Below are 25,812 nucleotides of genomic sequence, written 5' to 3'. Positions count from 1 at the left end.
TGTGCACCTCTCTCTCTCTTACTCTCATTCTCTGCGTATGTGTGTGTGTGTGTGTGTGTTTATGTAACATGTGTAACATCTCGTATTTTCTCAACCCTCACACCTCGCTCTGCCACTAACTTCAAATCAGCGACATTTTCTTAAAATTTCATTTCATTTCGTGTCGTTTCGCTTGCCAACAATTCAATTTATATGTTGTCTTTGTGCGATGGCTTTTAAGATAGTCAACACACACACAGCCATGGCGCTCTATGTACGAGTAAGCGACAATTTGTGTTAGTGCAAATTTAATGCCAAAACGTGCAGCCAGCACCCAGCATCTAGCAGCAGCGCCAGGTAAGAGCCCAACCGCTTTGAGCAACGGGCCAACAACCGCAACCAGGTGAGTGTCTCTGACTATCTCACACCATCTGGCCCGGCCCGGCTCTGGTGTGGTCTGCTCTGGCTTCATTCCTGCCGTGCTGTCTGTGTGACGTTGTTGGCTTGGTTTTTGGTTTCACACATGCTTATACATGCATGCAGCAGGCGCAAGCCAAATAACTTAAGGCGCACCAGCTAAACAGCTCGACCAGCAGCTACCCAGCAAAATCAAGAGATTACATATACACACACGTATATGTATATGTATATATGTGTGTATGTGTATATGTAAATGCTATGCAGAGATGATGGGAATTTCAAGCTTTAGCTCCAAGTGAAATCGACTCTCTCTTTACTCTATGAGGCATCTCCTGGCCTTTCGTTGCTTCAGTCTATCCGATGGCGCATACCCTTTCGATGCACACTCTCGGCGAGGGGTATTGAAACTCAGTTAAGTGCAGGCACACGAGAGTGCAGGCACTGCCAGTGGGCGTGGCTCTTGGCTGGGCTGGCAAAGTTAACTTTTGCCACGACAAAGTGACATATTAGCGTAGTCAACTTTACAAAGCAAGTCACAAACTTAACGCTCGCATACTTTAAGAGCATGCAATGCAGTTAAGGGTTAATTTTGTTAACTTTCAACTTTTTCAAAATTCTTTCACTCTGTGTGTTCACTATGTGTGTGTGTGTGCTTGGAAAGTGTGGCAAACAATAACTAGTGCTAACCAACAGCCATTTGGATGAAATTTGCGGCAATGTCCAAAGGCGAAATCAAAAACCAATTAGTGCTGCTGGCCGTCAAAAACTTTTACCATATAATCGGTACGCCCAGCAGCGGCGTTCGAGCTTTGTAATTTGCCTCGTTACGCATACGCAGCGTGGAGCAGTTCGGCAAAACTTCGCTCTCAACGAGTTGGCAATGAAAGTCGTTGAGCGCCGACATCAAGTGTTTTATGCAAATTTCATAATTGCAAAAACATTTTCGTTTTCGGCTAATTATAGACTTAAGACAACGACAACAAGCTGTAATCAGTCGACCCGGCTACGAAATCGTGCGGTTACTTTAATTGCACACCAAATTGCACTGGCTTTTGTATAATTTAGCAGGTATTTGAATTCACTCTCGACTGGAAAGGCGATGGAGGCGAATGAAGCGAGCTCAAGCTACAATCAGAGGTCTTTACGGATAATCTGTGATTTTTTTCTGCCTTTCTTCGACTAGAAAATATGGGAAATTCTTTGATTGAGTTCAAATACCAACTTGAATCAATTCTTAAATATTCTGCACACTAAGTAGAGCAATTTGAGATGAAAGTTTTTGCTGCCTAAAAGTGGTTTGGTAGTCGTCTGGCTTATCGTACTTTAAAGTCTGTTTAAAAATTGTAAAGTTGATGCGATTATTTATATTATTATCGACCGCAAATTATTGTGAGTGTTGTTATTGCTTATTATGATTAAATTGATTGCCTACAGCATTACATGGCATTTTTTTCGCTGAATACAATTTTTATTTTCATTTACTTTTTTATATTTTATTATTTTTTTCTTCTTTTATGTTTCATAAGTAAAGCAAAGTATTTTTAATATTGTTTTTTGTTATGCATGTGGAACTAGTTGTTAAGGGGTGTTAAAACATAAATTTTACTTTAATTTATTAAAAAAAACTGTAGTTCTTTGCTGTAGTTATATTTGTTTATAATATTCTTAAAATAATATATAACAAAATAACATATGTTTATACATAACTTTATATATATATATATATAACAATTAAAATTAAACATTTTTAATGTATATGGGTAGTTTTTGCAGTTATTTGTCAGATATAAGATGGATATTCATAATAAATTTTTGCTAGATCTCGACATAGAAATGCACATATTAACAATATTGGGGGAATATAATATATTCAAATATTATTATATATTTATTATAATATATGAATGTAATTAATAATAAATATATATATTATTATATATTAATGTTAATAATATAATAATAAATATATTAGATTATATTATTAATATTAATTTAAACATGTAAATTTATTCATTGTAGAAAATTCTCAAAGTGTAATTTTAATTCTTATTATTATCAGCAATATAATATACCTTTACTACTCTTATTATTAGGGTTCAGAGTTTCTATTGCAGGTATCCAGATGAGCAGTGCCTAGCATACAAATACATATACCAGCTAATTCCATACCTGCAGTTTTATTAAGATAACTTTAAATTGCAATTAACAACAGCTAAGCCCCTCCCCTCTTCGGGTAACAAAAGTAGCTGCTCATTGGATCTCCTCTTCGCCGGCATAAATTGATTAGCATAAATGGTAAATTAATATGATTTGATACTGCATTAACGCAAATTATAAATGTAAAACTGAACAAAGAAACAAACACCAAATATATGAAATTGCATTTAATAAAATCTAATTAAATATGAATACAAATAATTAGCATATAAATGGAGATGCAGTTATTTGATTTGTGTACTCACTCGCAATGCTGGTCTAGCGCCATATGATATCTGTCAGTGATTGTTATAAACTATATAATAGAGCAGTGTGTGTGTGTGTAATGCGTAAATGATGCGCTAGTTGTTAATTATCTATGAAGCACTTTTGAGTTATGCCTATTACCATTACAGCAAAAAACGAAATGGAAAATAATTTACAAAAAAAAGATGGGAATTTGAATAAATGTAATTCGTATTTATTTACAATATAATCAGCCAGTGAGTGGCTGCGGCTGTTGCAGGCGTTGCTTCAGTGGCCCATTGTAAACATTCAATCAAAATAATGAAAATAACGAAAATGCCAAATGCATTTTATGCATTAAATTAGCCAATTGACTGACTGACTGTGCGGTCAGGCATCAGTTGAGTTTTTATAAATGACAAGACACGCACACACACATATATACATATGTGTGTAAACCAATTTACATTTTAAATGACGCACTCTAGTATAAATAGTATCAACAATAATTACTAATTTAGTTCGAGCAGCAGTTAATCACCCAGCGAGTGCTCTATAATTATTTTCATTAATATAACTTATCATATTTACATATTTTTATGCAACGGAAACACAAATATTATTGATTTTCAATGAAAAACAACTTTTGTTAATTCGAAAGAAAAAATATCAATAATATCAGTTATATAAAGAGTAAACATAGGGCTTCATTTGAATATATTTTTAATTAATTTATTTATTGTTATAAAAATAATGTTTTATATGAAGAATATTTAACTAGAAGATTTGTTTAACAACATGTAAGGCTACACTGCTTTGTCAATATTCAGTTGCCATATAAATATAGAGATTTGGTAATGGATATAGGCTCTTGAGTCTTTCTGAGTCTTCTTTCAGTACCTTACTTGCTAGCTATTATAATCTATGATGCGATGAGTGAGCTATCGCGATCTTTGATGACCTTGGCTTCAGTCTATACTGAACTGTTCTTTTTCACCTTATCGAGCCAAGGTTGTGACAGACTTGAAGGAATAGATGGTAATGAAACAGCGCTCAATGCTGCTTTTTATACTAAGCTCTATGCTGAGTGGGGTAGAACAATATATTCGGAACTGTTTGACAGACCGAAGAGCAACACCAATCATATAAAATCTCAGTAAAATAACTAACGATGCTTACGTCGTTCGATAGAGCATCTCTTACCTCCTCATATACCCTAAACACAATGATTTAACCTTGAGGTAGGTCGCTCTAAGCAGTTCGACTCATTCTCCAAGTTAATAATCATTCCCTTTTCCTGACATCCTTATATGTATTTCGAAAAGAAGTCACTTTGTTTCAAATGCCGGTATACATCAGTTTTGCGCTTTTAATCTTTAAGCACATAAAAACTAAACAGCTTCCACAAGCACAAGCAATTTTTTTTGTCTTATGCACTTAAATATCTCTCTTTGGCCGTTCCGCATTTGTTTTTATTTTTTGTTTTTCTGTGGACACGTCGCTCGTATCGAGGCACACGTGCGTTCGACGCATCCCTTTTTTTTTATAAATTGCCAACACTTTGGGAACCTAATCATCACACCCGAACACTGTGCGAGCTGCGCCCGTAAGGAACTCGACATAAATTAAAAGGCGCACATTAGTTAGTTTCGTGTGCCCAGGCAATCTCAGCTGCTGCTGCGATACGGGAGCCGTAAAGCAACCTCATTCACAGTCAGTCGCACTTTTACGATTTATTTACGATTCAAATCCGCGCGTAAGCAGAGCTCGAGTCGAACCCAAATCCGAAGCTGAGTGCGCGCCTAATGCGCATTGAATAAAGTACTAAAAAAATAATTTGCCAACTGTGGGGCGTACGAACGGTGGCCCGATGCGGGACGCGGCCGTAATACAGTGCGTCGCTTTTCAAATTTTATGCGTATTACGTATACGCAGTGCGTGCTATATTCTCTTCCGGCTGGCGGCATGCGTACGGACTCGGTCCATGTTTAATGTTGTTTTGACGCCGCCATATTAACCGGAAAGCGGTGCCGGCGCTCAGAGACAGGAAATGTGCACCGCCAGGTACTTTCTATGTAAATGTGTGCCCCGCCTGCCCTCGTCCGCCCTTGCCACTGTCCGCCGTCCTGCATATGCGTGCTCGTCCTTATTTAACCCTTTTCCTTTATTCGTTTTCTCTCCTCTTTTTTTTGCTGTTTGTTTGCCTGGTTCGGTATCCCAAATATTTATGGCTGCCGGGCCTAGGCATATGTTTGCCCCCTGGCAGCGTCGCTCGGCAATTTATTTAACCTTCAAATGTTGTTAGCTGTCGCTGCTGCTGCTGCTGCTGCTGCGTGTGTCACAAAGGTGTCGTCGCCTAAATGTGCGCCCCTGCTTCCGGGCCCCCGCTTCCTGCTTCCTGCCTCCTGCCTACTGCCTCCTGCTGCCCAGAGTCGGGCCGGTCCGGGCTGTGCGTGTGTGTTTGCAGTCGTATTAAACGGATTTGTTTGCCTGAAATTTGCGTAGATTTGCTGCACATTATTTGTTGCCTTGTGGTTGCCTGCCAGTGTTTATTTGTCTGCCAATTTAGTTCTGCGGTGCGATGTCAGGCATTCAAATGGGTTTTATGCCTGCCAGCCGAATCAATAACTTAGAGAGAGAATGAGAGAGAGAGACAGCAGATGTTTGTTTCCTATAATATTTACTGCAACCAAAGTTATTGAACAGCTTGATAACTATTGAATGGCAATCGGGATTGACTTTAATTAAGCTAATATAGAAGGTCGATTTCAAGATAAAACTATTATGCATCTACATTAAAAACAGCATGTTTTTGTTAGTATTGTTAACATTTTTACAAATAAACTTGTTCTTAATTTTCTAATGTGATATCAACTTGTATTCTTACTTTTAGTTTAATTTATTAATTGTTGATTTATGCTTAGTTCGTTCATTTCATTGTTAATGTAAACATTTTAGTAGGATAAAACTGTTTCTTATAAATAATTATTCTATTGGCTGAATGTCTACAAGAATAGAATGAAACTAATTCAAGCCTATGGAACTCTAGTCTGGGCACTGCCAGTTATATTAACTGTAATATCATAAAGGGATTCCAGAACTAAGAACGATTTCCAGTGCTCATTTAGTCCACTCAAACAAGGTAACACATGAAGAGTTCCTTGGTTCCATCAGGAGACGCCTAAAAAGATGCCACCCTTCTGACTTTCCACTTAGCTGATATTGCTATATTCTAGACTTCTTATATACTTATAATAGACTTTTCATATAACATTGGCTTATATAATATTATATACATGTTCGCTTAATTCTGAACTAGAATCATTAACTTGCCTTGTAGTAACAGGTGTAATTGCGAGATAATGAAGTGTAAATAAGCATAAGTGCATAGCTGAGACATCTTTTAATCAAGTTAAGTATCCTGCTTAATTTCTCAAGGCAGTAGATACTCTCATTTCTTATTGTTTTATATGTGTAAGCATGCATGCATGTGTGTTCATTTCATTCCTTCGTTTGTTTGTCTCGTGGCTGTGTCATTTTTATTTACAATAAATTGTACAAAACGGCCAGCGAGTGACCAAACTGGCCGAACAATAAAAGCGGAGGCATTAATCTTTTCTGCTGCCAACAGAAGCGAGGCGGAGACAGAGATAGAGAGAGAGGGCAGAGGGGTGGACGGACGATGTGCCCTTTTGCTCAACTGCTTGCCAATTTCCGGTTGCAATGCTGTGCATTTCCGGGTATACCCGGCGCTGTCCTTGTGTCCCAATGGCCGCGGCGATGAAATTGCTTAAATGTAAATAAATCAGTGGTAAGAAAATTTCAGTGGTCAGCGCGCACGACGTTGCAAGTGTCGGCTTATAAATCAGGCAGCTGCACTGCGCTGAACAAAATGGCTGACAGACAGGACAGGACTGGACGGAGAAAGCAGCAGAGAGGAGTAGAGAGGCGAGAGAGTGGGATCCATGGACAGACACAGGAGAGTGGCGCAGAGTCGCATTAATGTCGGCTTAAGTGTGCGAGTGCCAAAAAAATTTAAAAAACAAAGAAAACATTGCGTACAAAAAAAGAAAAAAAAAGAAATAAACTTAATTGCATGGCGTTTATTTAATTTCCGCACACTTTGAAGCCGTTTTATTAGCTCGAACGGCGCATAAATCACACGGAGTGCGCGCAACAGAGCCAAAAGTCGTTTGTCATTTTTAACAATCAATTAAAAGCAAATGTTGCATAAATACATGAAAACTTTACCAATGCTGGCGCTTCAACCAATTACAAATTGTAAACGAACTCTGTTTGCCATTTGTCATCGTTAGATGCAGAGCGAAAGAGATAGAACCCATAAAGAGAGAGAGAGAGAGAGAGAGCGCGCACGCTAGACAGACAAATTCGACTAATAAAAATCAAGTTGGACTGCTTCGAATGGCTGTCGTTAAAGTCCTAAATGCACTTGTGCCAGCGCCAGTGCAGCACGGGCAGCCGCTGCGTCTTCAGAGAGTGTCGCACTCATATCTGCTGAGTGGGTTTGTCATTCAGCGGTGAGCACTGCATTTTATTCTCAACAGCTCTGCTCGTAAAATGTTGCCTATACTCGGTAAACATTAAAAATTGAGTGCGCCCTGCTCGCTGGATATTGCCTTATTTTATTACGAGATGTTCCAATGTCTGCTCGCAAGTGTCTCCAGCAGAAAAGAGTTCAGTCGATGTGGGGAGAGACTCTGCAACTATATCGTTTCTTTTCTTTTGAATACCTGGTATGTACAAATGAATTGAACTACAAAAAATTATTAGGTATTTCCATAGCAGAATTGAACTACAAAGAATTATTAGGTATTTCCATAGCAGATCGAACTTTCTTCGCCATTTGATTGCTCTGCGGAAATAGGTTTTGCAAAGAGATCAACATATGTAAATATGGAAATACATATGAAATCAGTTCCTTGATATATTTAAAGTTTATAATAAAATATATTAAAATACGGCGAATTTTTATATTTGAGTGAACTATAAATTTCTTAGAGCAAGTTGAAGGTATAAGCAGCGAATCTTGCTCTGGCTGTTGATACTCTTCATATATTTACTTATTATAAGCTTACCTCAGCTGAGCAAAGAAAGAGAAGAGACAGTATTTAATTAAAAACTTCTAATGAAAGAAAAGCTGAAGTGTAGGGATAATAATATATATTTATGTACTTATAATACATAGAATAATAATATATTTAAATATATGTACATAACTCTTTTATTAAATTTGTAAATTTAATACTATTAATATAAGAAGTAAAATAAAAGAGAAAAACAAAAATGTCTATAGAAAAATGATTCATATTATATATTAATTTATTTTTTCTTATTTAGGTCAATTTTCGAAGGCTATATTCAAGGAACATATGTATTTAATAAAAATGTATATAAATATATAAAGGTTAAACAAATATGTTATTTATATATATTATATTATATATTATTATATACATATTTTTCCCATAATAATTAAATTTTATATTAAGTGAGCATAAATTTAATCTATTTAAAATGAAATCAAGCGTAATTTTATTTACTTTTTAACACAATAAATAATACATTTTCATATGTTTTTTCCTACGAATATTCAACCTTTTGATTTCTTGCACTTTCATCAGAGATAAATTGTGATAGTTACAAAGTTTATTTCCCAATCTTTGGCATTTACCCATTGACTCTGCCTTTTCAAATGGCATGTTCAGCCTTAGTTCAGTTTATACATACACATATACATGCATATGTGTGTATATGTATACAGCAATTCTTTTTCACTTTCCATGTGAGTGGGGCTGGGTCATAAAATCTAAATAAAATTCGTTAGGCAATGCATTTAAAATTTTTGTTGTTGGAAAAACAATTCAAATGTTTTTCTATTTATTATTTTCTTTATTTATTTTTATTTTATTTGGATAAATACTCATACTGTGTTTGCTCTAAGAGACAGAGAAAAAAGTTGAGTTCAACTTTTGGCTCGTTTAATTGCCGCTTGATTGATGACCCTTGGGGCGGCTGCCAGACAACAATTAAAACAACAACAACGACTACAACAACAACAACAAGAACAGCAAGCAGCCGCAGCAGGAGCCTAAACAGCGTTTTAATTTATAATTTATGTAGCGAATTTTGATTAATTGATTTCCATTTGCCGTGTTAGAGTCTACTTTGGCCGTGTTCGGGCTTGGGATTGGGATTGAGTGTGGGTGTGTCACCTCTGCCCATGGGCGGGTGTGTTCAGCTCTGTGGCTTTGCCTTTTGACATGTGGGCAAAATTAATTTAATGCCGCTACCTGCTGCTCCTTGAGCCGTAATGTACAGGTATTCACAGTGTGCCAAATATTTGCATCTATCCAATCTCTTTGCCAGTGTGTATATCTCCCTCTCTCTGTGTGCGTGTGTGCTTATGTGTTTAGCTTACCTTTTGGCATATCTTCACATCTACACAGCTGCGCCGTCAAAATTTACAAGTCATCGACGTTGCGGTCAAAATTTGCATAATTTGCTTTCCATGTAGGCCCAGCCATAAATGATTGTCTATGATCTGGCCCGGGCCCGGCTGGGGGAGTGGGCGGCTGGCTGTGACTGCTGAGTGTCCACCTGCGGGCTGCCTGCCACTATGATTATGCTCCACTGTTTAGTTGAGTTCCCGTCTGTTTGCACTGCTTAAGCGAAAATGGTGTTAAGTGCTTTCGCATACAAAATTTACATGGCTGACAATTTTTGAACGATGTATCGACAACGTTCCCGCTGTCGTTGTCGTTGTCGTTGTCGTTCTACTTGTACTCATTGTTGTCGTTGTTGGCTGTTGTGGTCGTGTCGCCCGGCTTGACTTCCGTTTCCGTGTGTTTGTGCACGCGCCCTGTCAATATTTGGCATTTGCTACAAGGCACACGACACACCCAATGAGCGTTGCGACTCTGCCACGCCCCACTGTTTGCCGCCGCCCACTGTTGCGAAAATGTTTGGCTACCTCCAATTGCAGCGTTTTGCTGATGCTGCCCGCCCCGCCTCGCCCCGCCCCCGACCAAAACTGTTTGCCTTCCGGCAGCGGCAGCTGGTCAATGAACCCCGTGCAACAAAATGTTGCAAGGCGCAAAATGAGTTGCCTTGAGTGTGGATTTGTTTTTTGTTTTAAATACATTTTATTAAATTTAATTTATTAACTATGTTTTATTTTATAAATGTTAAACTTAATGCTAAATACACGTTCGTCAGTTAAATATTTTACATGCAGTTGCTTACAATTTAAGTATGTTATTTATTAATTAGTTAATTCTCAGTTATTGTTAGTGAGTGTGTTTTAATTTCATTTAATTATGAGTTAGAGTTGAGTGTTGAATTTTTTTTTGTTTTTGATACCAAGTTTGGCTTCTTCTTCTTCTTCTTTTTTTTGTTTACTCTTATTTTCTTTTTACGTATAAAATGCAAACGTTGCGTTGCTAAATTGAATGAATTTCTGTTAAGTTAACCATTTATTATTAAGTTCACTTAAATGTAGCTTGCTTTTAAATTCTTTATGCCTCCTCCTATTTCTACTCCTCCTTCTCCTGCCTGACGTTTGACGAGAATGTAAACAAATTGTCATTAATTACATTTGCTGCTATGCTAAATGGGCCTTAAAACTAGATGAATTTGATTTATATATGTGTGGCTTGTATATGTGAGTGTGTGTGTGTGTGTATTTGTGTCTTAAGAACAAGCTAAATTTAATTATTCTTCTTTCAATTCTGGGCTTACTCTTCAACATAAATTAACAACAATCATGAATTCATTTAACTTTAGCTAAAAGTTGTCTAGATTTTTGGCGCTTAAAGCTGTTGTTTAAAAATATATTAACAATTCAGTGTTCACATCGTACATCTAAGTTGATTTTAATTTATATATATTTATTTATTTCGAGCTCTAAGTTTTAGTATTCGATTTATACACGGGCGCTTAAGTCTAATGGATTCATTTTCTTTTTCTTTTTCCTTTTTTTTTTAGATTTTTCCCTTTCTCTTTGAGTTTTCATTTTTTATGATTTCTTAACATTTTACATGCATATTTATTGTTATAATTTTTGTTTGTTATTTTACATTATTTGGCGCATTTTCGTCGTCGTCCTCTTCCCATTGATGCATTAAAAAGTGCTACCCATTCGCTCTGTATTCAATGTCAACCTCCACGCTAAATGCTTTGCTGGCCGCTCGAGTTCAGATTTCTGCCTCAATCCGTCCAGCGCACATCACATAACTTATAGTCAATTGCAACTTTTCCTAACTTCTCGCCCGGGCTCGATTCGATTTGGTTTGATTTGATTTGATTTGCTGTTGGCTTAGATCATCGGCGGCTGCTCGGCTATCAGCACTCAGCGTCAAAATCGGGTACCCGTGCCATGATTGCGATCCTGGCTGAGGAGCATCTCGTTGCCGTTCAGCTGGTGGTGCAGCTCCTCCGGCACGGTCTTCAAGTGCTGCGGCTTGGCCTGTTGGTGGAGCGTAAATGGAGAGTGAAAGTGTTATAAATACGCATCTCGGCATTTTATTGGCAATAACTGTTTTCCATTTAGACGTAATCATGAGTAAATAATATCGGGGAAATCAACATTTCATAGCCGGCTATTTAATGTTATGTTTGTGCAATGACTAATCCATAGATTACCATTGCGTCAAAGGCAAACAAGGAGCAATAAAAATAAAAGAGAGGAAAACAAAAAGCAGAATGAATCCAGCCACGGCCGAAAACACACACACACACACACACACTCACACAGAGAAATACACGTTAAGAGCGATGCTTTAAAATTAACGAGGCGCGCATTATTTGAGTACCCGCAGCTATTACGAATTCACATTCACCCGCCCGCCCCACACGCCCCACCCGCCGACCGACAGCCAGCAAAGTGCCTGGCGCGCTTGGCTAACTGGGCGTATGCGTGTTATTTGGTTTCGTTCAGTGTACCGCTGCGCCAAATCTAACCATTCGCTGCTCGCCAGCTCCCCAGGCAACACCGCAACAGTCACATGCAGCGCGCCAGAGCCAGTCCAGCCGCTCCAGTCCAAGCCCCATGTCCTGGCTGTCGCACTGGATTTGGTGCTGTGTTTTCGGTTGGCTTTAGCGCGCTTCGCTGCCTTTTGCCTTGCATTTTTCAAAAACTCTGGGGACACAGAGAGAGAGAGAGAGAGAGAGACAGAGAGAACAACAACTCACTCAGCGCTCAAGGAATGGAAAAAAATGTACATTGTAAATTCCGTTGCTGTTGTTGTCCTTTTTTTTGCGGGCCATAATAATTGCAATCATTAGAGTCAAAAGTTGCCACACCGCAGTGTCCTTTGGCGTGAAACAGTTGCAGAAAAAAAAAAAAGTGAGCAAAAGAGAGGAGAGGAGGACAGCTGAGAGCGAAATATATACAAAGTTCATGTGCTGTGAATTGCTGCAAGCAGCAAGGAGCCGGGACAATGCAATGGCGGCTATGCCTGCGCCTGCAGCGCTCGCCAGGACGAACGCAATGCGCGTCGCCAAGTGTACATATAATGGCATATTTATAGAGCAAATGACATAGACAATAAGAGTGACAGAGAGAGAGCGGGACAGAGAGAGAAAGAGAGAGAGAGAGAGAGAGAATGGGATAGCACATTATTCGCTTTTTGCACTACTTTTACTGCGGCTGTCATTTTTATGCACGCTCTGAGGTCATTTACCGCTTTGAACTTTTGCCGTTGAATTCGGGTTTAAAATTTAAGCAGCCAGGGATCAAGAGGTCCACAAAAAGCAAAACGGGGGAAAAAATAGTTCATGTTGTCAAGCTGAAACTTGGCTGGCGAAAAAACTCTTTCTTTCCGTGGGAACGGTTAAACTTGTTTTTAAGTTTTTAAAATAAAGTCACCTTCCAATCATATGGGAGCAATATGGAAGCGAATGAACGACTATCTGGGGTATTTCCTCAAGGAAAACTGCATCAGCATGTACTTAAGGAAGCTCATACTTAACCAATACAGCAGTTCGTAAGTTTCGTCAAGTTTAGTAAAAAGTTTAAAGGAATAGCAAAACTTTGAGTACGAAAACAGATGTTTCGAATCATTATGGATCTGATAAAAGATATTATAGCAGTCTATTTGTGAATATGCTTTTCTTTAATTTATGAGTGTCCATATGGATCCATCTGGCAATTCTATATCTTTTGTCAGAACGACTATCTTTAAGATACAAGCAACAAATCTATCTCTATATAGCACATCTAATTCATCACATCATCCACTTGCTCAATTCACTTTACATGTTATTGATATGTACAACAATTCATATTTCATCCATTAACATATCTTGACTTTAGAGACTCGACACCACAGTTTGATAACAGACGGACTCCAAGGCAGATTATAATTCGTATATGGAAATATTATAAACATAAAAGAGCGCAAGTAAATTCATGCTAAAGTAGCCTAATTAACAAACAACCCATTTGGTTGTTCATCTTGTGGCTGTTTTGTTTATCTTCTCGAGCTCGGCACGCAGGTTGGCTGGGTGGCTCGTGGGTCGGTGGGTCGGTGGGTCGTCGCATATTACTTAGCAATCCCTTGAGCAGTTATCAGACCAACCGCAAAAATCCATTTTCTGCCCCAGTGGCTTCAATTTATGAAAGGGAACAAAAGATTTTCGGGGCATGGCGACCGGGTGTGCCCAAGATAAATGTTTACTCCAACCACCTGCACGCCCCCAGCCGCCAGCAGCTCTCCAGCCACACTCCAAACGAAAAAAAAAGAAGAAGACTCACTTTGCATATTGATGCTTTCAACGTTTTGGACATTAAGCGACTTCCTCAACTGGCTGCTATCAACAAGCAGCCAGAAGTCGCTGCCCAGTAGCTGCCCAGCCGGGACTAGAAGTACATCAAACAGACACTTACCACATCGCTGCCATAAAGGCTCATGCCGACGCCGACGCCGACGCCAACGCCGACGCCGACGATGCTTCCGTTTCCGCCAGGGCCGTTGGCCGCTGCCTGCTGCTGCTGCTGGAGCTGCTGATGCTGCTGAACGACGGGCCCGTTGCCGGGCGCGGCTGTCGAGGATGTGGCCACCAGTCCCATGCACGTCACCGGCTGCAGCAGCCCATCTCCCGTGGCCACCACGCTGTGAGCAAATATGGGCGGCGGCGGCGTTAGCGAGAAGGTGGCCAATTGTGATGGATGCGACATGGTGACACCGGTGATGGTGCTGTTCGTTCCAAACATGGGACTCGTTGAGTACATGGGGTGATGTGCCAGATCGATCTATATATGTGTGTGCGCGTGCGAACGGCCATAGAGCAATGACAACAAAGAGCGAGAGAGAGAAAGAGTGAGAGAGAGTGGGAAAGATGGAAAATGTAATGATTTATATGCAACAATTTCAGCGCGAGCTCGTGGTTTCATTATTTGTTTTGTGATACAGCGCAGCTGCTTACTATTCGCTCTGCTGTTTTATGTCGCAAGTTAGATGGATGGGCACTACATTATAATATAGCAAATATATAAAACAACAGAAACATGTTTGTGTGCAGAAATAATTTAAAATGTTTATTCCGTGAACCAAAAATGTATTTCACATAATTTTAGTAATTATTATAAATCAATGATATAATTTATTTTTAAATTGATATTTTATTTAAAACGAATAAAACTCAAATCAAATGATATAATTGATGATGTAATTTAGTTTTAAATAACTAGCGAGTAAAACTCAAACAATACATAATTTAAAACTATTTTATATTTATAACGTTTGGAAAGGAAAAGATTTAATTCAAATTAATTATTTTATTTACATTTTTATTTATTAATTAATAAAAAAACATTGTTATTTTTTTGAATACAGACGTTTTTATACGTATGTATATTATTAAAAAAGATTTGCATGTTCGGCTTTGATTTTCATTATATGTATTATTTTTTAATTAAGTAATTTAATTGTCATAATTGTGTTATATATGTAAATAATTAAGAAATAATTCTAATAAAAATAATGTACATTAATGAAACTTGTAATTATGTATATTAAATTAATGCTAATATAACATTTTATATAAATCTAAAAAAAATCAAATATAATATTTAACATTATTACATATGTGTATAAAAGAAAACATATAATTTCAATAAAATATTAATAAAGAATTTTTTATTTCTTATTAATTTTATTATTATATTTTTTTTTTCTTTTTATCGTTAATAATTAATACTTTATACTTAATAATTCAATATAGAGAGTTCATATTTAATTTTAAGCTTAAGGAATAATTTAAATTATAATTATTATAAATATTATATGAATTTAGATTTTTGTAAATTGTTGGAGCAGCCCTCGTTGGCTATTCCGGCTAACTTACACACTCAAATTAACACGTGCATATATGCGTGCTCTATGCCTATTTATATGCATAGGAATACGAGAGGCTGGCGGTGCTTTGTGTGCCTAGGTGTGGCTGCCTCTTGCCACAGGTTGTGGAAGAGGGGCGGAGGGGGATGGAGGCACCGCATTTGCAAGCGTTTGGCTCTTGTGTTTTGCTATTGTGATTGTTGTTGATGTTGGTATTTGTTATTGTTGTTTCTAGTTAATAATGCTGCGCTTGGCGTTTATTTAGCCAAAATGCGCGCTGCGCCCCGCCCACTTGGTGTTAGTGTGAGTGTTAGCTGGCCAAATGTTTGTGCGTGGCATATTAACGCTTATCCACGTGCGAATGTGTTGGTGCTCGTGCACTAAAGTGTGGTCAAAATTTATGCACTCGACGTGCTTCTAATGAAACTAATTTCAGCGTTAAATAAATTCTTGCTTGGCATAGATCATGGTCACAGCGAAAGATTGCGGGAGATTCAAGAAGAAAATCCTTCTTAGTTAGAAGTAATAGCTGCAAATAAAATTTATTGAATTGTGCCTGCAGAAAGCAGAATATTTCTTCAATATATATGTGTATATAAAATATGCGATAATTCTGCCCGAAACAGTCGAAGCTAAGCTATACATCATTGCAATAATTTAAGGGCCAAGTCAAAGAAATTGCCGTTTAAATAGTTTATGCCAATAAAAATATATTTCATAAACAAGATTAGAAACTGCATTAGAACCGGGCAAAGTTTGTGTTTCTAATTGCATTTGTACATCACACACACACACACACACACACACGCGCTACTAAAGAATTAAAATGCAATTGGGCTGCCATAAATATTGCTTCGGTTCAATATGAAGTCAAAAGCTGATTAAATTATTTGTTTTTGTCAACACTCTGCCAACTAGTTGAAGCCCCAATGGACCCAAACGCCCATTGTAAGCCTCTGCCGCAAAGCGCAGTTGGAAAACTTTTAAAACAAATACCAATAACAACGACAAAAACAACAACAACGAGAGCAAGAGGAAGAGCTGCTGTTGCTGAAGCTGGACAAAGTACATACATATATAATCGAATTAAAATAATTGCCATGAAAATAAAACAAGGAACTAAAATCAACGGCAAACATTTTGCCTGCTGGTCAGTGTGTATGGTGGGAGAGAGCGAGAGGGGAGAGTGAGTGAGAGCGAGAGCGAGAGAGTGCTGTGTGCTGTGCACAACTTTTCGATAAATGACAATAAAGCCATACAATGTCATTAGGTGAATGGTTTGGCCTCGACTGCTCCCTTGCTGCTGCCATTCAATGTGCTAGCCCGCTCCAGTTCCTCCACTTCTTGTTGTTGTTGTTGTTGTCCCATAAAAGTTGTTTGCAAATGTTGTCGCACACCGACAGACAAACTGCAGCTTAAGTGCATTTTAAGAGCAGACCAAAAACATCCATTCACCAACAACTACAAATGCCAGAGCGAACAGAGAACATGCACATAACTCAAGTCATTACAATAATTGTTGAAATCAAAGCCAGCCGTTGGACAAAGAGCCACCAGGAGCAGGAGCAGGTGCAGCAGGGGCAGCAGCGCTTCATAAGCCTGTACTGCAAATAGACATGGAACTGGAACTGCAGCAGTCCAGGTGGAAGGACTCCCGCACACTGACCTCAAAGCAAATTCGAAAATTCTGTGTTTTTAGTGCAATCGCTCGTAATTTTGTTTTGCTCTTGAAAGTGTTTTCAGTTTTCAGCTAACGTGCAGCAGATTTGAGATTTGCGATTTTATAGCTCAGGCTGAGCCAATCATTTTTAGATTCGACTAAATAATTTCAATCTAATTATAGTTCACTTATGTCGAGTTCCTTGCATATTCGTAAGTGTATTTCAATATGCCCTAACTGGATTTATTTGCGTATTACGTATACGTCTCGTTGGATGGCAAATGCTTATGCAGTGCGAACAGCAGCAGCAGCAGTGCTTGATTCAGTTTCGCATGCCTCACCCACACACGCACACACACACATATAGATGTTATCAAATCATATTGCAGCTGCATCAAATTGTCTTCAATACATTCTGTTGGTGCTACCCTGCGTATGCGTAATGCTGAGCTCATTTCTTCCTTTTCCTATGCTGCTGCTGCTGCTGCTGCTGCTGTTTTTTCCCCTTTTTGCTGTCAATGGAAGACAAATATTTGTGTGCAATGCATTGCATAGTTTTCGGAGCCAGCTGTCAGTTTATTGATTTGCCAGCTGTGCAGGGGCGCCTGAATGCGTTGGCCGTAATTGATTTTGGCTCAGCTCTGGAGAGAAGTAATTAAAAATCTTGTGGCAGCTTGTAATGAGTTATGTGTGGCAAGCTGAGGCAGCCATAAATAAAGCGCAACACATCACGTAGATGCCATAGCAGAAACAAAAGAAAACCGAAGAAAAATCAAACCAAACGTTTTCGAATTTATTAAAGCATAAATCATAGCACAACAACAAATTTAAATTAACAATGCAATTCAACTAAACAGCACTACGAACCGAGCAAAAAATACAAATAAAAATCATAGATTTTCGACTCCCTTCAGACACGCGTCGCATAGCCCTGCATGTAGAGCCCGCCGGTCCCGCCCACATTATCGACCACAGCGCCAGCCACGTAGCTGCTGCCCGACGCCGTGGCCGCCTGCAAGTCCGCCAAAATTTCATCATCCATCATAACATTTACCTGCGAGTAGATGTTCGGCTCGGCTCGCTTCAGGTCCGTCTGCCTCGGCCGTCCCAAGGTGGCGCTGCAGTAGGGCGTCAGGCGCTGGACGCCGCCAACGCCGACGGCATTGCCCACCAGTGGGGCACCAGCCAGCTCGCTATAGCTGAGCTCAGTCTGTAAGAAAAAGAGAGAGAGAGATAGAGAGAGAGAGAGAGAGAGAGAGAGTGAGTGGAAAGTTTCAATATGCTGAGTCAATCACTTTCAATTTGCCCGGCAGTTGCATAATTGTCGAGTGTGAAGTTCGGCCACAGCGAGGCTAAGCAAGACCTGGGCTCTGTTCGAGCGTGGAGCGTAAAGCCCCAGAGACTCGTGAGCTGTTCAAAGTGTAATTTCATTAAACTCAACTATATTTATACATTTTATCAATTGAACTCTCTTAAGGCTCAGGCAAAGGCGCAGGGGTATTCAAAGGCGATTGATTAGATGTTTTATCAGTTGACTTCGAGACTTAGGATAAGATTACAAAGTTTTATAAAAATTTTAATATTTTAAAAATTATAATTTATAGTAAATATATGAAAACAGTCGAAAAAATTGATTGGATAGTTGGGATGGTAGCAAAATTAATAAATATTTATATATACCATATACTCGTAGATATTTTTTTTTAAAATTATTTATATTTTGTATGTATTGCACATATTCATATACAAACTTAGTATATTGTATTTTATATGAAGAGATAGATGACTGCAGAAAACTTATTTACGTAAATAAATAATTGTTTATATATAAATAAATATTTTTTTCATATATTTGATAGCAGCTATCATAAAGCTAGTTTGTTGATTTATTGCTAATAAATATAAAAAAAAATTTTATCTAATTAGCTATCTTAAGTTTGTTCTCTCTACATAGATTTTGAATGTTAATCCTTTAATTCTTTATGCTCTGTTCTGGAAATCAATATACTAAATCATAGCCTCTCGCTCATACATACATACCAATACATATTCATTGTATGTGGACCAGCCGATCGCTAGCCGATCGTTAAGGAATCAATGCAATCGGTTGCTCTCTGTCTTATTTCTCAGAGTGTGATTGGAAAACATTTATTTGCGGGAATTAAGAAACGTTCAAGAGTTATTTGTGAGCTACGCCTGAAATATGTATATTTTACACAAGCTGCACTCACACACACATTTATACATCGGTAAGGCTCAAATGAATTTTTAATATTTTCTGCGCTCCCTCAACTGTTCTCATTTGTCTGTCTGTCCAAGATTTACTTTCAGTGTATAGCAGTTTTATAATGTGTCTTATTTGCATTATTATAAATTCTAGATAAGACATATAGATATATATTCTAGATATAGACATTTATAAGACATTATTATAGTAATTTTATTTCTCATAATTTATAATTAAATTAATAAAATTCCTATTATTCTCTATCATAGAATAATTATTTTCTCCAGCTATTTCTAAAGAATTATTAGACTTAAAATTATTTTCCATCACTGGTTAATTATTTTCACTGCCTCACTCCACTTCACAATTCTCATTTCACGCTTGCAGTCAGCAATTTGAAATTGCTTAAATAGCCGTCAATCAATCAGTGCCTACGAATCAACAAGGCGCATTGTTTCACAAATTACATTTGAGCAAGCGAAATCTGTCTTAAAACTTGGAAAAATCATTTCTGAGCTCTGCTTTTCACACCTTAACCAGTTTTTGTATAGGACACGGGGGGCTGGGCAGGGGGCAGGGGGCAGGGCGCTTTGGGTTTTATGTCTTGCTGTGTGTACAGAACATAGTCAGCCACGCCCACTGCCACTGCCCTGGCGAAATGCTCACATGAAACGCCTGTTTGTAATGTGTCTGGGCTGTGTCCTGCCCTCGCTCGCCCCTTCACCCCCTCCCCATCCGACTCGACTCATGCAGCAGCCACTTTCAGTTAGCAGCTGCAGCCACGAGCCGAGCACGGCGCACACTTGCCGTTTATTGCATTTTGAGTTTGCAGGCAACAGAAGCAACAACAAAAACACACACACACACACACATACATACATATACACAGTTAGACAGAAAGTGCGCGCATCCTTTGCCAGCTTTGCTCCTTAGCGCTGCTTTTGCTCGTCTGGACGCTTGTCCGCCTGCAACTTATTTTTATTAAATTCGCAAATGGGAAATTTATATTGCTACAGCTGCTGCTGAGGCTCTTCCTCGACGGGCATGTCCTTGTTGTTGCCAGTGGGCGTGGCATACACACGCCCAAACACCCACTCACACAAACACACACACAGCGGCGAATTTCTACTTAAATGATTTTCAAATTATGTTGGTTTTGCTGCAGCAACTGTGGCTGCTGCCACGCCCCCAATGCTCGTTGTTTTCTATTTATCTGCGCGACCTTCACCGATTTTGTCTGCTGAGTGTTTTGGGCGGATTTTAGCTTGCATTCTCGCCAAACGATAAAATATATACAAGTGTGTGTATGTGTGCATAAGTATACATATATTTATATATATGTGGGATTCGTAAAAATTGCAACACCCCTGGCAGATGAACCGCAGGGAATCGGAGTAAACGTTAGTTTTGAACTAGATCAAGAGTCGTTCTTAGAAGAAGAAGAGTCGTTATGCAGTCGTCGACGAAGAGTCGTGAGGCAGCCGTCAAGCAGCTAAGACGTACAACAGAATCAAGTGTCGCTAAGTAAAAGTACCGAATAAGATAAAGAAGAACAGAAGTGAAATAGAGATCACACGAAGTGAAAAGATCATGAACACGTACAATTAATTAAATAACCTAAGTGTAACTAAAATTAATCTCTATAATAAAATACAATATAATATAATATAATTCTGTAGACATTTGTTGTAAAACTCGTTAAAGTTTAAAGTTAAAAGGAAATCGTTAAATTGACTTTTAATTTACTCAATAAATGTAAAATCCTACAAATTGGGGGCTCGTCCGGGAGTGGTCCAAGTTACACTTTAAACAATTTAATTAATTAAATCACGAAAGACAAAGCTGCTGAAAAGTGAGAAATGAACAATTATTGCGAAGGTGCGAGCGAGACAAAAAGAGACGCTCAGTGACGATTGCAAATTCTGATGAAATTCACTTTTCTGGGAAAGCGACGCGCGCAAGCAGAAAGAGTAAAAGACAAAGACAAAAGTGCGAGCAGAGACATCGAAGAAGTCGGTGGATGAAAATTTTGCTGATACGCAGGCGGATGAGCTGGTGCGTAAAGAGACGAAGTTAATCGAGAACTGAGATTCGTCGTGGGACGCAGTTGATCAAGAGCGCAAGTCAGGTGGCTGTGCGCTAAGATCAACACAGAAGGTGGAACTGAGATTCATCGTTGGAATCACAGGCGGACTATCAGGTGGATAGAAAAACTGGACGCAGTTGATCAAGAGCGCAAGTCAGGTGGCTGTGCGCTAAGATCAACACAGAAGGTGGAACTGAGATTCATCGTTGGAATCACAGGCGGACTATCAGGTGGATAGAAAAACTGGACGCAGTTGATCAAGAGCGCATGTCAGGTGTCTGTGCGCTAGACGAAGTGCGTCGAGGGAATCGTACACAGGGTCATAGAAGCTGGATGAGCTGTGATCGAGCAGTGAGAGAAGAAGAAGAATTGGTGCATAACGAACTTTTAAGTGGTTGCATGACAAAAAGTTTGTATGTATCAATAAATTGTGTAGCAGAAGTAGAAGCTCTAAGGCCATAGCAACGAGTAATTCGTCACCTAACACAACATAATCGATTATATGCAAATTCATAGCTGATTGGGCTGCTGAACAATTTAAATAACGAAAAGCTAGAAGTCGAAATTTATAGTTTAAGTAAACTGATAAATAGCGGCAAAATGGAACGAAGCGAGATTTTAGGGCTTGTTGTTGGCCAATTGAGAAGTAAATTAGAAGAATTGCAATTGAGCACGGCTGGATGCAAAGTAGAATTGCAGAACAGGCTATTAGAACATTATGGTCTGGGAATAGAGGAAGAGGACTCAGATGATGAAGCAGTAAATATAGTTCCGTTGTCGCGTAATATTGAGCAAAGCAGATCGTGGTTTACACTTAAAGATGTCGAAGATAGTGTAAATAAGTTTGATGGCTCAAGCTCAATGGATGTAGAACAGTGGGTCTCTGAAGTCGAAGAATGTGCAGTTACAGTTCAGTGGTCAGAATTACAGTTGTTCGTGTATGCAAAACAATTACTTGATGGTGCTGCTAAGTTGTTTATCCGCAGTCAGAAGGGTATAAATAACTGGGAAAAATTGAAAACAGTCTTGATCAGTGAATTCGAAGTAAAAGTCACATCGGCAGAAATCCACAGAAGGTTGAGAAAGAGACAGGTGAAGAAAGGTGAGACACTTCAAGAATATTTGTATGCCTTGATGGAAATAGCAAAGAATATTGATTTAGATGAGGAGAGTTTGATCGAGTATTTTGTTGAAGGGATACCAGATTCTCGGATAAATAAGACACTTTTGTACCAAGCTCGATCAATTAAACAGTTAAAAGTACAGATAGAGAGTTATCAGAAGTTCTGTACTTCAACGCCTAATACGTTCATAGCAAGAAATAAGGCAGTCAAAAGAGATTTTCCAAAAAAAAAAGCTGTAAAATGTTTTAAATGCGGAGCTGACTCGCATACCCTGAAAGATTGTCTTAAGAAAGAGTTCTGCTGTTTTAAATGCGGTAAGCCAGGACACCGTGCAGCACAATGCAAAGGTGAAATTGTAAATGAACCAAAGAAATCAGCAAATCTCGTTAATGAAAGCAATTCAATCGAAACGATGTCGAGTACATTCACGCCTTCTGGATTAGAACTGAAGAATATAGTTTGTGGTGCAGTGATTTGGCAAGGCTTAGTCGATACTGGAGCTGATCTGTGTCTTATGCAAAAGCGCGTATATCAGAAGTTAGGAATAAGAGAATTGTCTGGCCCTGGTAAATCTTTGAATGGTATAGGTGATGGTCAGATTTTGACATTTGGAAGCTGCGTAGTAGAAGTAAAAATAGACGATATAAAGATAAATATCGAATTTCATGTGGTACCAGACAAGGATATCGTTTTCGAGGCCATTCTTGGCCGAACAATTCTAAAGTGTGTCGATTTAGTAGTGACTGAAGGTGGAACCATATTAAAATCTAAAGTATCCGTTGAAAGTAGTTCTTGCTCAACAGCGCTAAGTGAGTTTAAAAACATGTGTATGCTTAGTTTGGATCAAGATGGTGAGACAATAGACTTAGAGTTGCCACACTTGACTAAATCACAACAAGAAGACGTGAGACGAATAGTAGATTCTTATCATCCGATAAAAAAGCCAAGCTCCCCGATTGAGATGAAAATTTTGTTAACTGACGATTTGCCGGTGTATCAACATCCGAGACGAATGGCGGAGTGCGATCAGGAGATCGTCGATAAACAAATAAAGGAGTGGTTAGCAGAGAAAATTATTAAGCCTAGTGTTTCAGAATATGCCTCTCCAATTGTCTTAGTTGCTAAGAAAAATGGTAAAAAGCGCTTATGCTGCGATTACCGAAAATTGAATGAGAAAGTGATTAGAGATAATTTTCCAATGCCGAATATGGAATGGGTGATAGATAAGTTGCAAGAAGCGTCGGTATTCACTACATTAGACTTGATTAATGGATTTTTCCATGTTCCAGTTGAACCAGGTTCGCAGAAGTACACTTCGTTTGTAACTCAGAAGGGGCAGTATGAATTTCTTTATGTACCTTTTGGAATTTCGAATTCCCCAGCAGTCTTTACTAGATTCATAATGTCAGTTATGAGCGAACTAATTCAGAATAATGAGGCCGTCGTTTACATGGATGATGTCATCATTCCGAGTGTTAATTTTGATGAGGGCCTGATGAAGCTCAAGAAGGTACTGAGTGTTGCAGAGAAAAGTGGTTTACGTATAAATTGGTCGAAGTGTCAGCTATTGCAAGAAAGAGTAAATTTTTTAGGATATATTATACAAAAGGGTACAATAAGTCCAAGTAAGGAGAAGACACAAGCTGTATCAAATTTTCCAGTGCCACAGAATAGGAAAGCTATCCAGCGATTTCTAGGGCTCACATCTTATTTTCGAAAATTTGTCGAAGGATATGCAGTAATAGCGAAGCCGCTAACTGATCTATTACGGAAGGATGTAGCCTTTAAATTTGAGGAATTAGAGCATATTGCATTTGAACAGTTAAAAGCAGCGTTGTCAAATGGGCCAGTGTTAAAACTGTATAATCCGAAGTTTGAAACGGAGATTCATACAGATGCAAGCAAGTATGGATATGGGGGAGTATTATTACAAAGAGACCCCGAAGATTGTTTGTTTCATCCCGTTCAGTACATGAGCCGGAAGACTAGTGAAGCTGAAGAAAAGTATGACTCTTATGAACTAGAAGTTTTAGCCGTCATGTGTGCTTTGAGGAAGTGGCGTGTGTATGTGCTAGGCATTAAGTTCAAAATTGTAACAGATTGCAATGCATTCACAATGACAATGAAAAAGAAAGATGTTCCTTTGCGAGTAGCTAGGTGGGCAATGTACTTACAAGATTTTGATTATAAAATTGAGCATCGTTCTGGATCAAAAATGCGTCATGTTGATGCGCTGAGTCGTGTATCATGTTACATGCTAAGTGATAGTTTACTGCATCGGTTAAAAGAAGCACAACTAAGAGATGAGTGGACTAAGATTATAAGAAGCATTGTGGAAAAACGAAGGTATGAAGACTTTTACATAGAAAATGGAATATTGTTTAAAGATCCAAACCGTAGACTAATTGTTGTTCCGGCACAGATGGAAGTCGAAATCATACAGATTGCACATAGGCAGGGACATTTTTCAGCCGCAAAAACTCAGGATCTAGTTGAAAGAGATTATTTCATTCCGAAATCAAAAGAGAAAATAGTTAGCGTTGTTGGAAACTGTATAGAGTGCATAATCATGAATGCCAAGAGTGGAAAGAGAGAAGGGTTTTTGTACTCGATTGATAAAGGTGATAGACCGTTATGTACTTATCATATTGATCACGTCGGGCCAATGGAGTCGACTAACAAACGTTATAACCACATTCTGGTCGTGGTAGATGCTTTTTCAAAGTTTGTATGGCTATACCCAACTCGTAGTACAGGTGTTGACGAAGTTATTTCATGTTTAGAAAGGCAAACTTCTGTGTTTGGAAACCCTGAGCGAATAGTATCAGATAGAGGAACGGCGTATACTTCGCACATCTTTAAAGATTATTGTCAAAAGCATAGAATTGTACACATGCAAATAGCTACCGGTGTACCTCGCGGGAATGGTCAGGTAGAAAGAATGCATAAGATAATCGTACCAATGCTTTCCAAGTTAAGTCACGATTGTCCTGGAGGCTGGTACAAGCATCTCGCGAGAGTCCAGCAAGTAATTAATAACACGGCACCAAGAAGCACTAAAGTGTCTCCTTTTAGAATCCTAACAGGCCTGGAGATGCGTTTGCCTGACGATCTCGAATTGAAGAAATTAATGGATCAAAGCTTAATCGATGAGTTAAATGATGAGCGATCTGAAGTACGGAACCGAGTTCGAGAAAATATACAGAAGTTACAGGAAGAAAACAAAAGAACTTACAATCTGAGGAGGAAGGCAGAAACTCAATACAATATTAACGATTTAGTAGCTATTAGACGCACCCAATATGGCACAGGTTTAAAATTGAAAGGGAAGTATTTAGGACCGTATAAGATACTAGAAAAGAAAGATCACGGCAGATATGAGGTGGAAAAGGTAGGAATCGGAGAAGGACCACGTAGAACAACAACAGTAGCGGAGTATATGAAAATGTGGGACTCCTTCGGGTCGAAGGACTTGTCAGGAGGGCCGAATGTGGGATTCGTAAAAATTGCAACACCCC

At 38.7% G+C, this 25,812-nt stretch overlaps 2 protein-coding genes across 6 annotated transcripts in view; both read right to left on the bottom strand.

The window, feature by feature from the left end:
- The window catches only part of Obp57c (Odorant-binding protein 57c), a 36,149-nt gene extending 34,258 nt beyond the window's left edge, over nucleotides 1-1,891 (bottom strand). Inside the window, exon 1 of the mRNA XM_089261321.1 lies at nucleotides 1,884-1,891. The gene's annotated coding sequence lies outside the window, so the exon portion shown is untranslated. The remainder of the gene's footprint in view (nucleotides 1-1,883) is intronic.
- An 8,269-nt stretch (nucleotides 1,892-10,160) lies between these two features.
- Nucleotides 10,161-25,812, bottom strand: part of side-VIII (sidestep VIII) — a 90,588-nt gene continuing 74,936 nt past the window's right edge. For 4 of the 5 annotated variants that reach the window (XM_018106688.3, XM_018106689.3, XM_018106691.3 and 1 more), the window contains 3 exons: nucleotides 17,912-18,067; nucleotides 13,748-14,113; nucleotides 10,161-11,326 (listed from right to left, as the gene is read on the bottom strand). In XM_018106688.3, the coding sequence (XP_017962177.2) occupies nucleotides 11,216-11,326; nucleotides 13,748-14,113; nucleotides 17,912-18,067 (633 nt within the window). In that variant the 3' untranslated portion in view covers nucleotides 10,161-11,215. The remainder of the gene's footprint in view (nucleotides 11,327-13,747; nucleotides 14,114-17,911; nucleotides 18,068-25,812) is intronic. The other variant, XM_089262441.1, reaches the window with a different exon arrangement.

This window comes from Drosophila navojoa, chromosome 5 (genome assembly GCF_054131105.1).
Source record: "Drosophila navojoa isolate 15081-1374.11 chromosome 5, UAZ_NAV_1.0, whole genome shotgun sequence".
Lineage (NCBI taxonomy): Eukaryota > Metazoa > Arthropoda > Insecta > Diptera > Drosophilidae > Drosophila > Drosophila navojoa.
The sequence above is the reverse complement of the archived record's forward strand: the minus strand, read 5'-3'. Positions and strand labels throughout refer to the sequence as shown.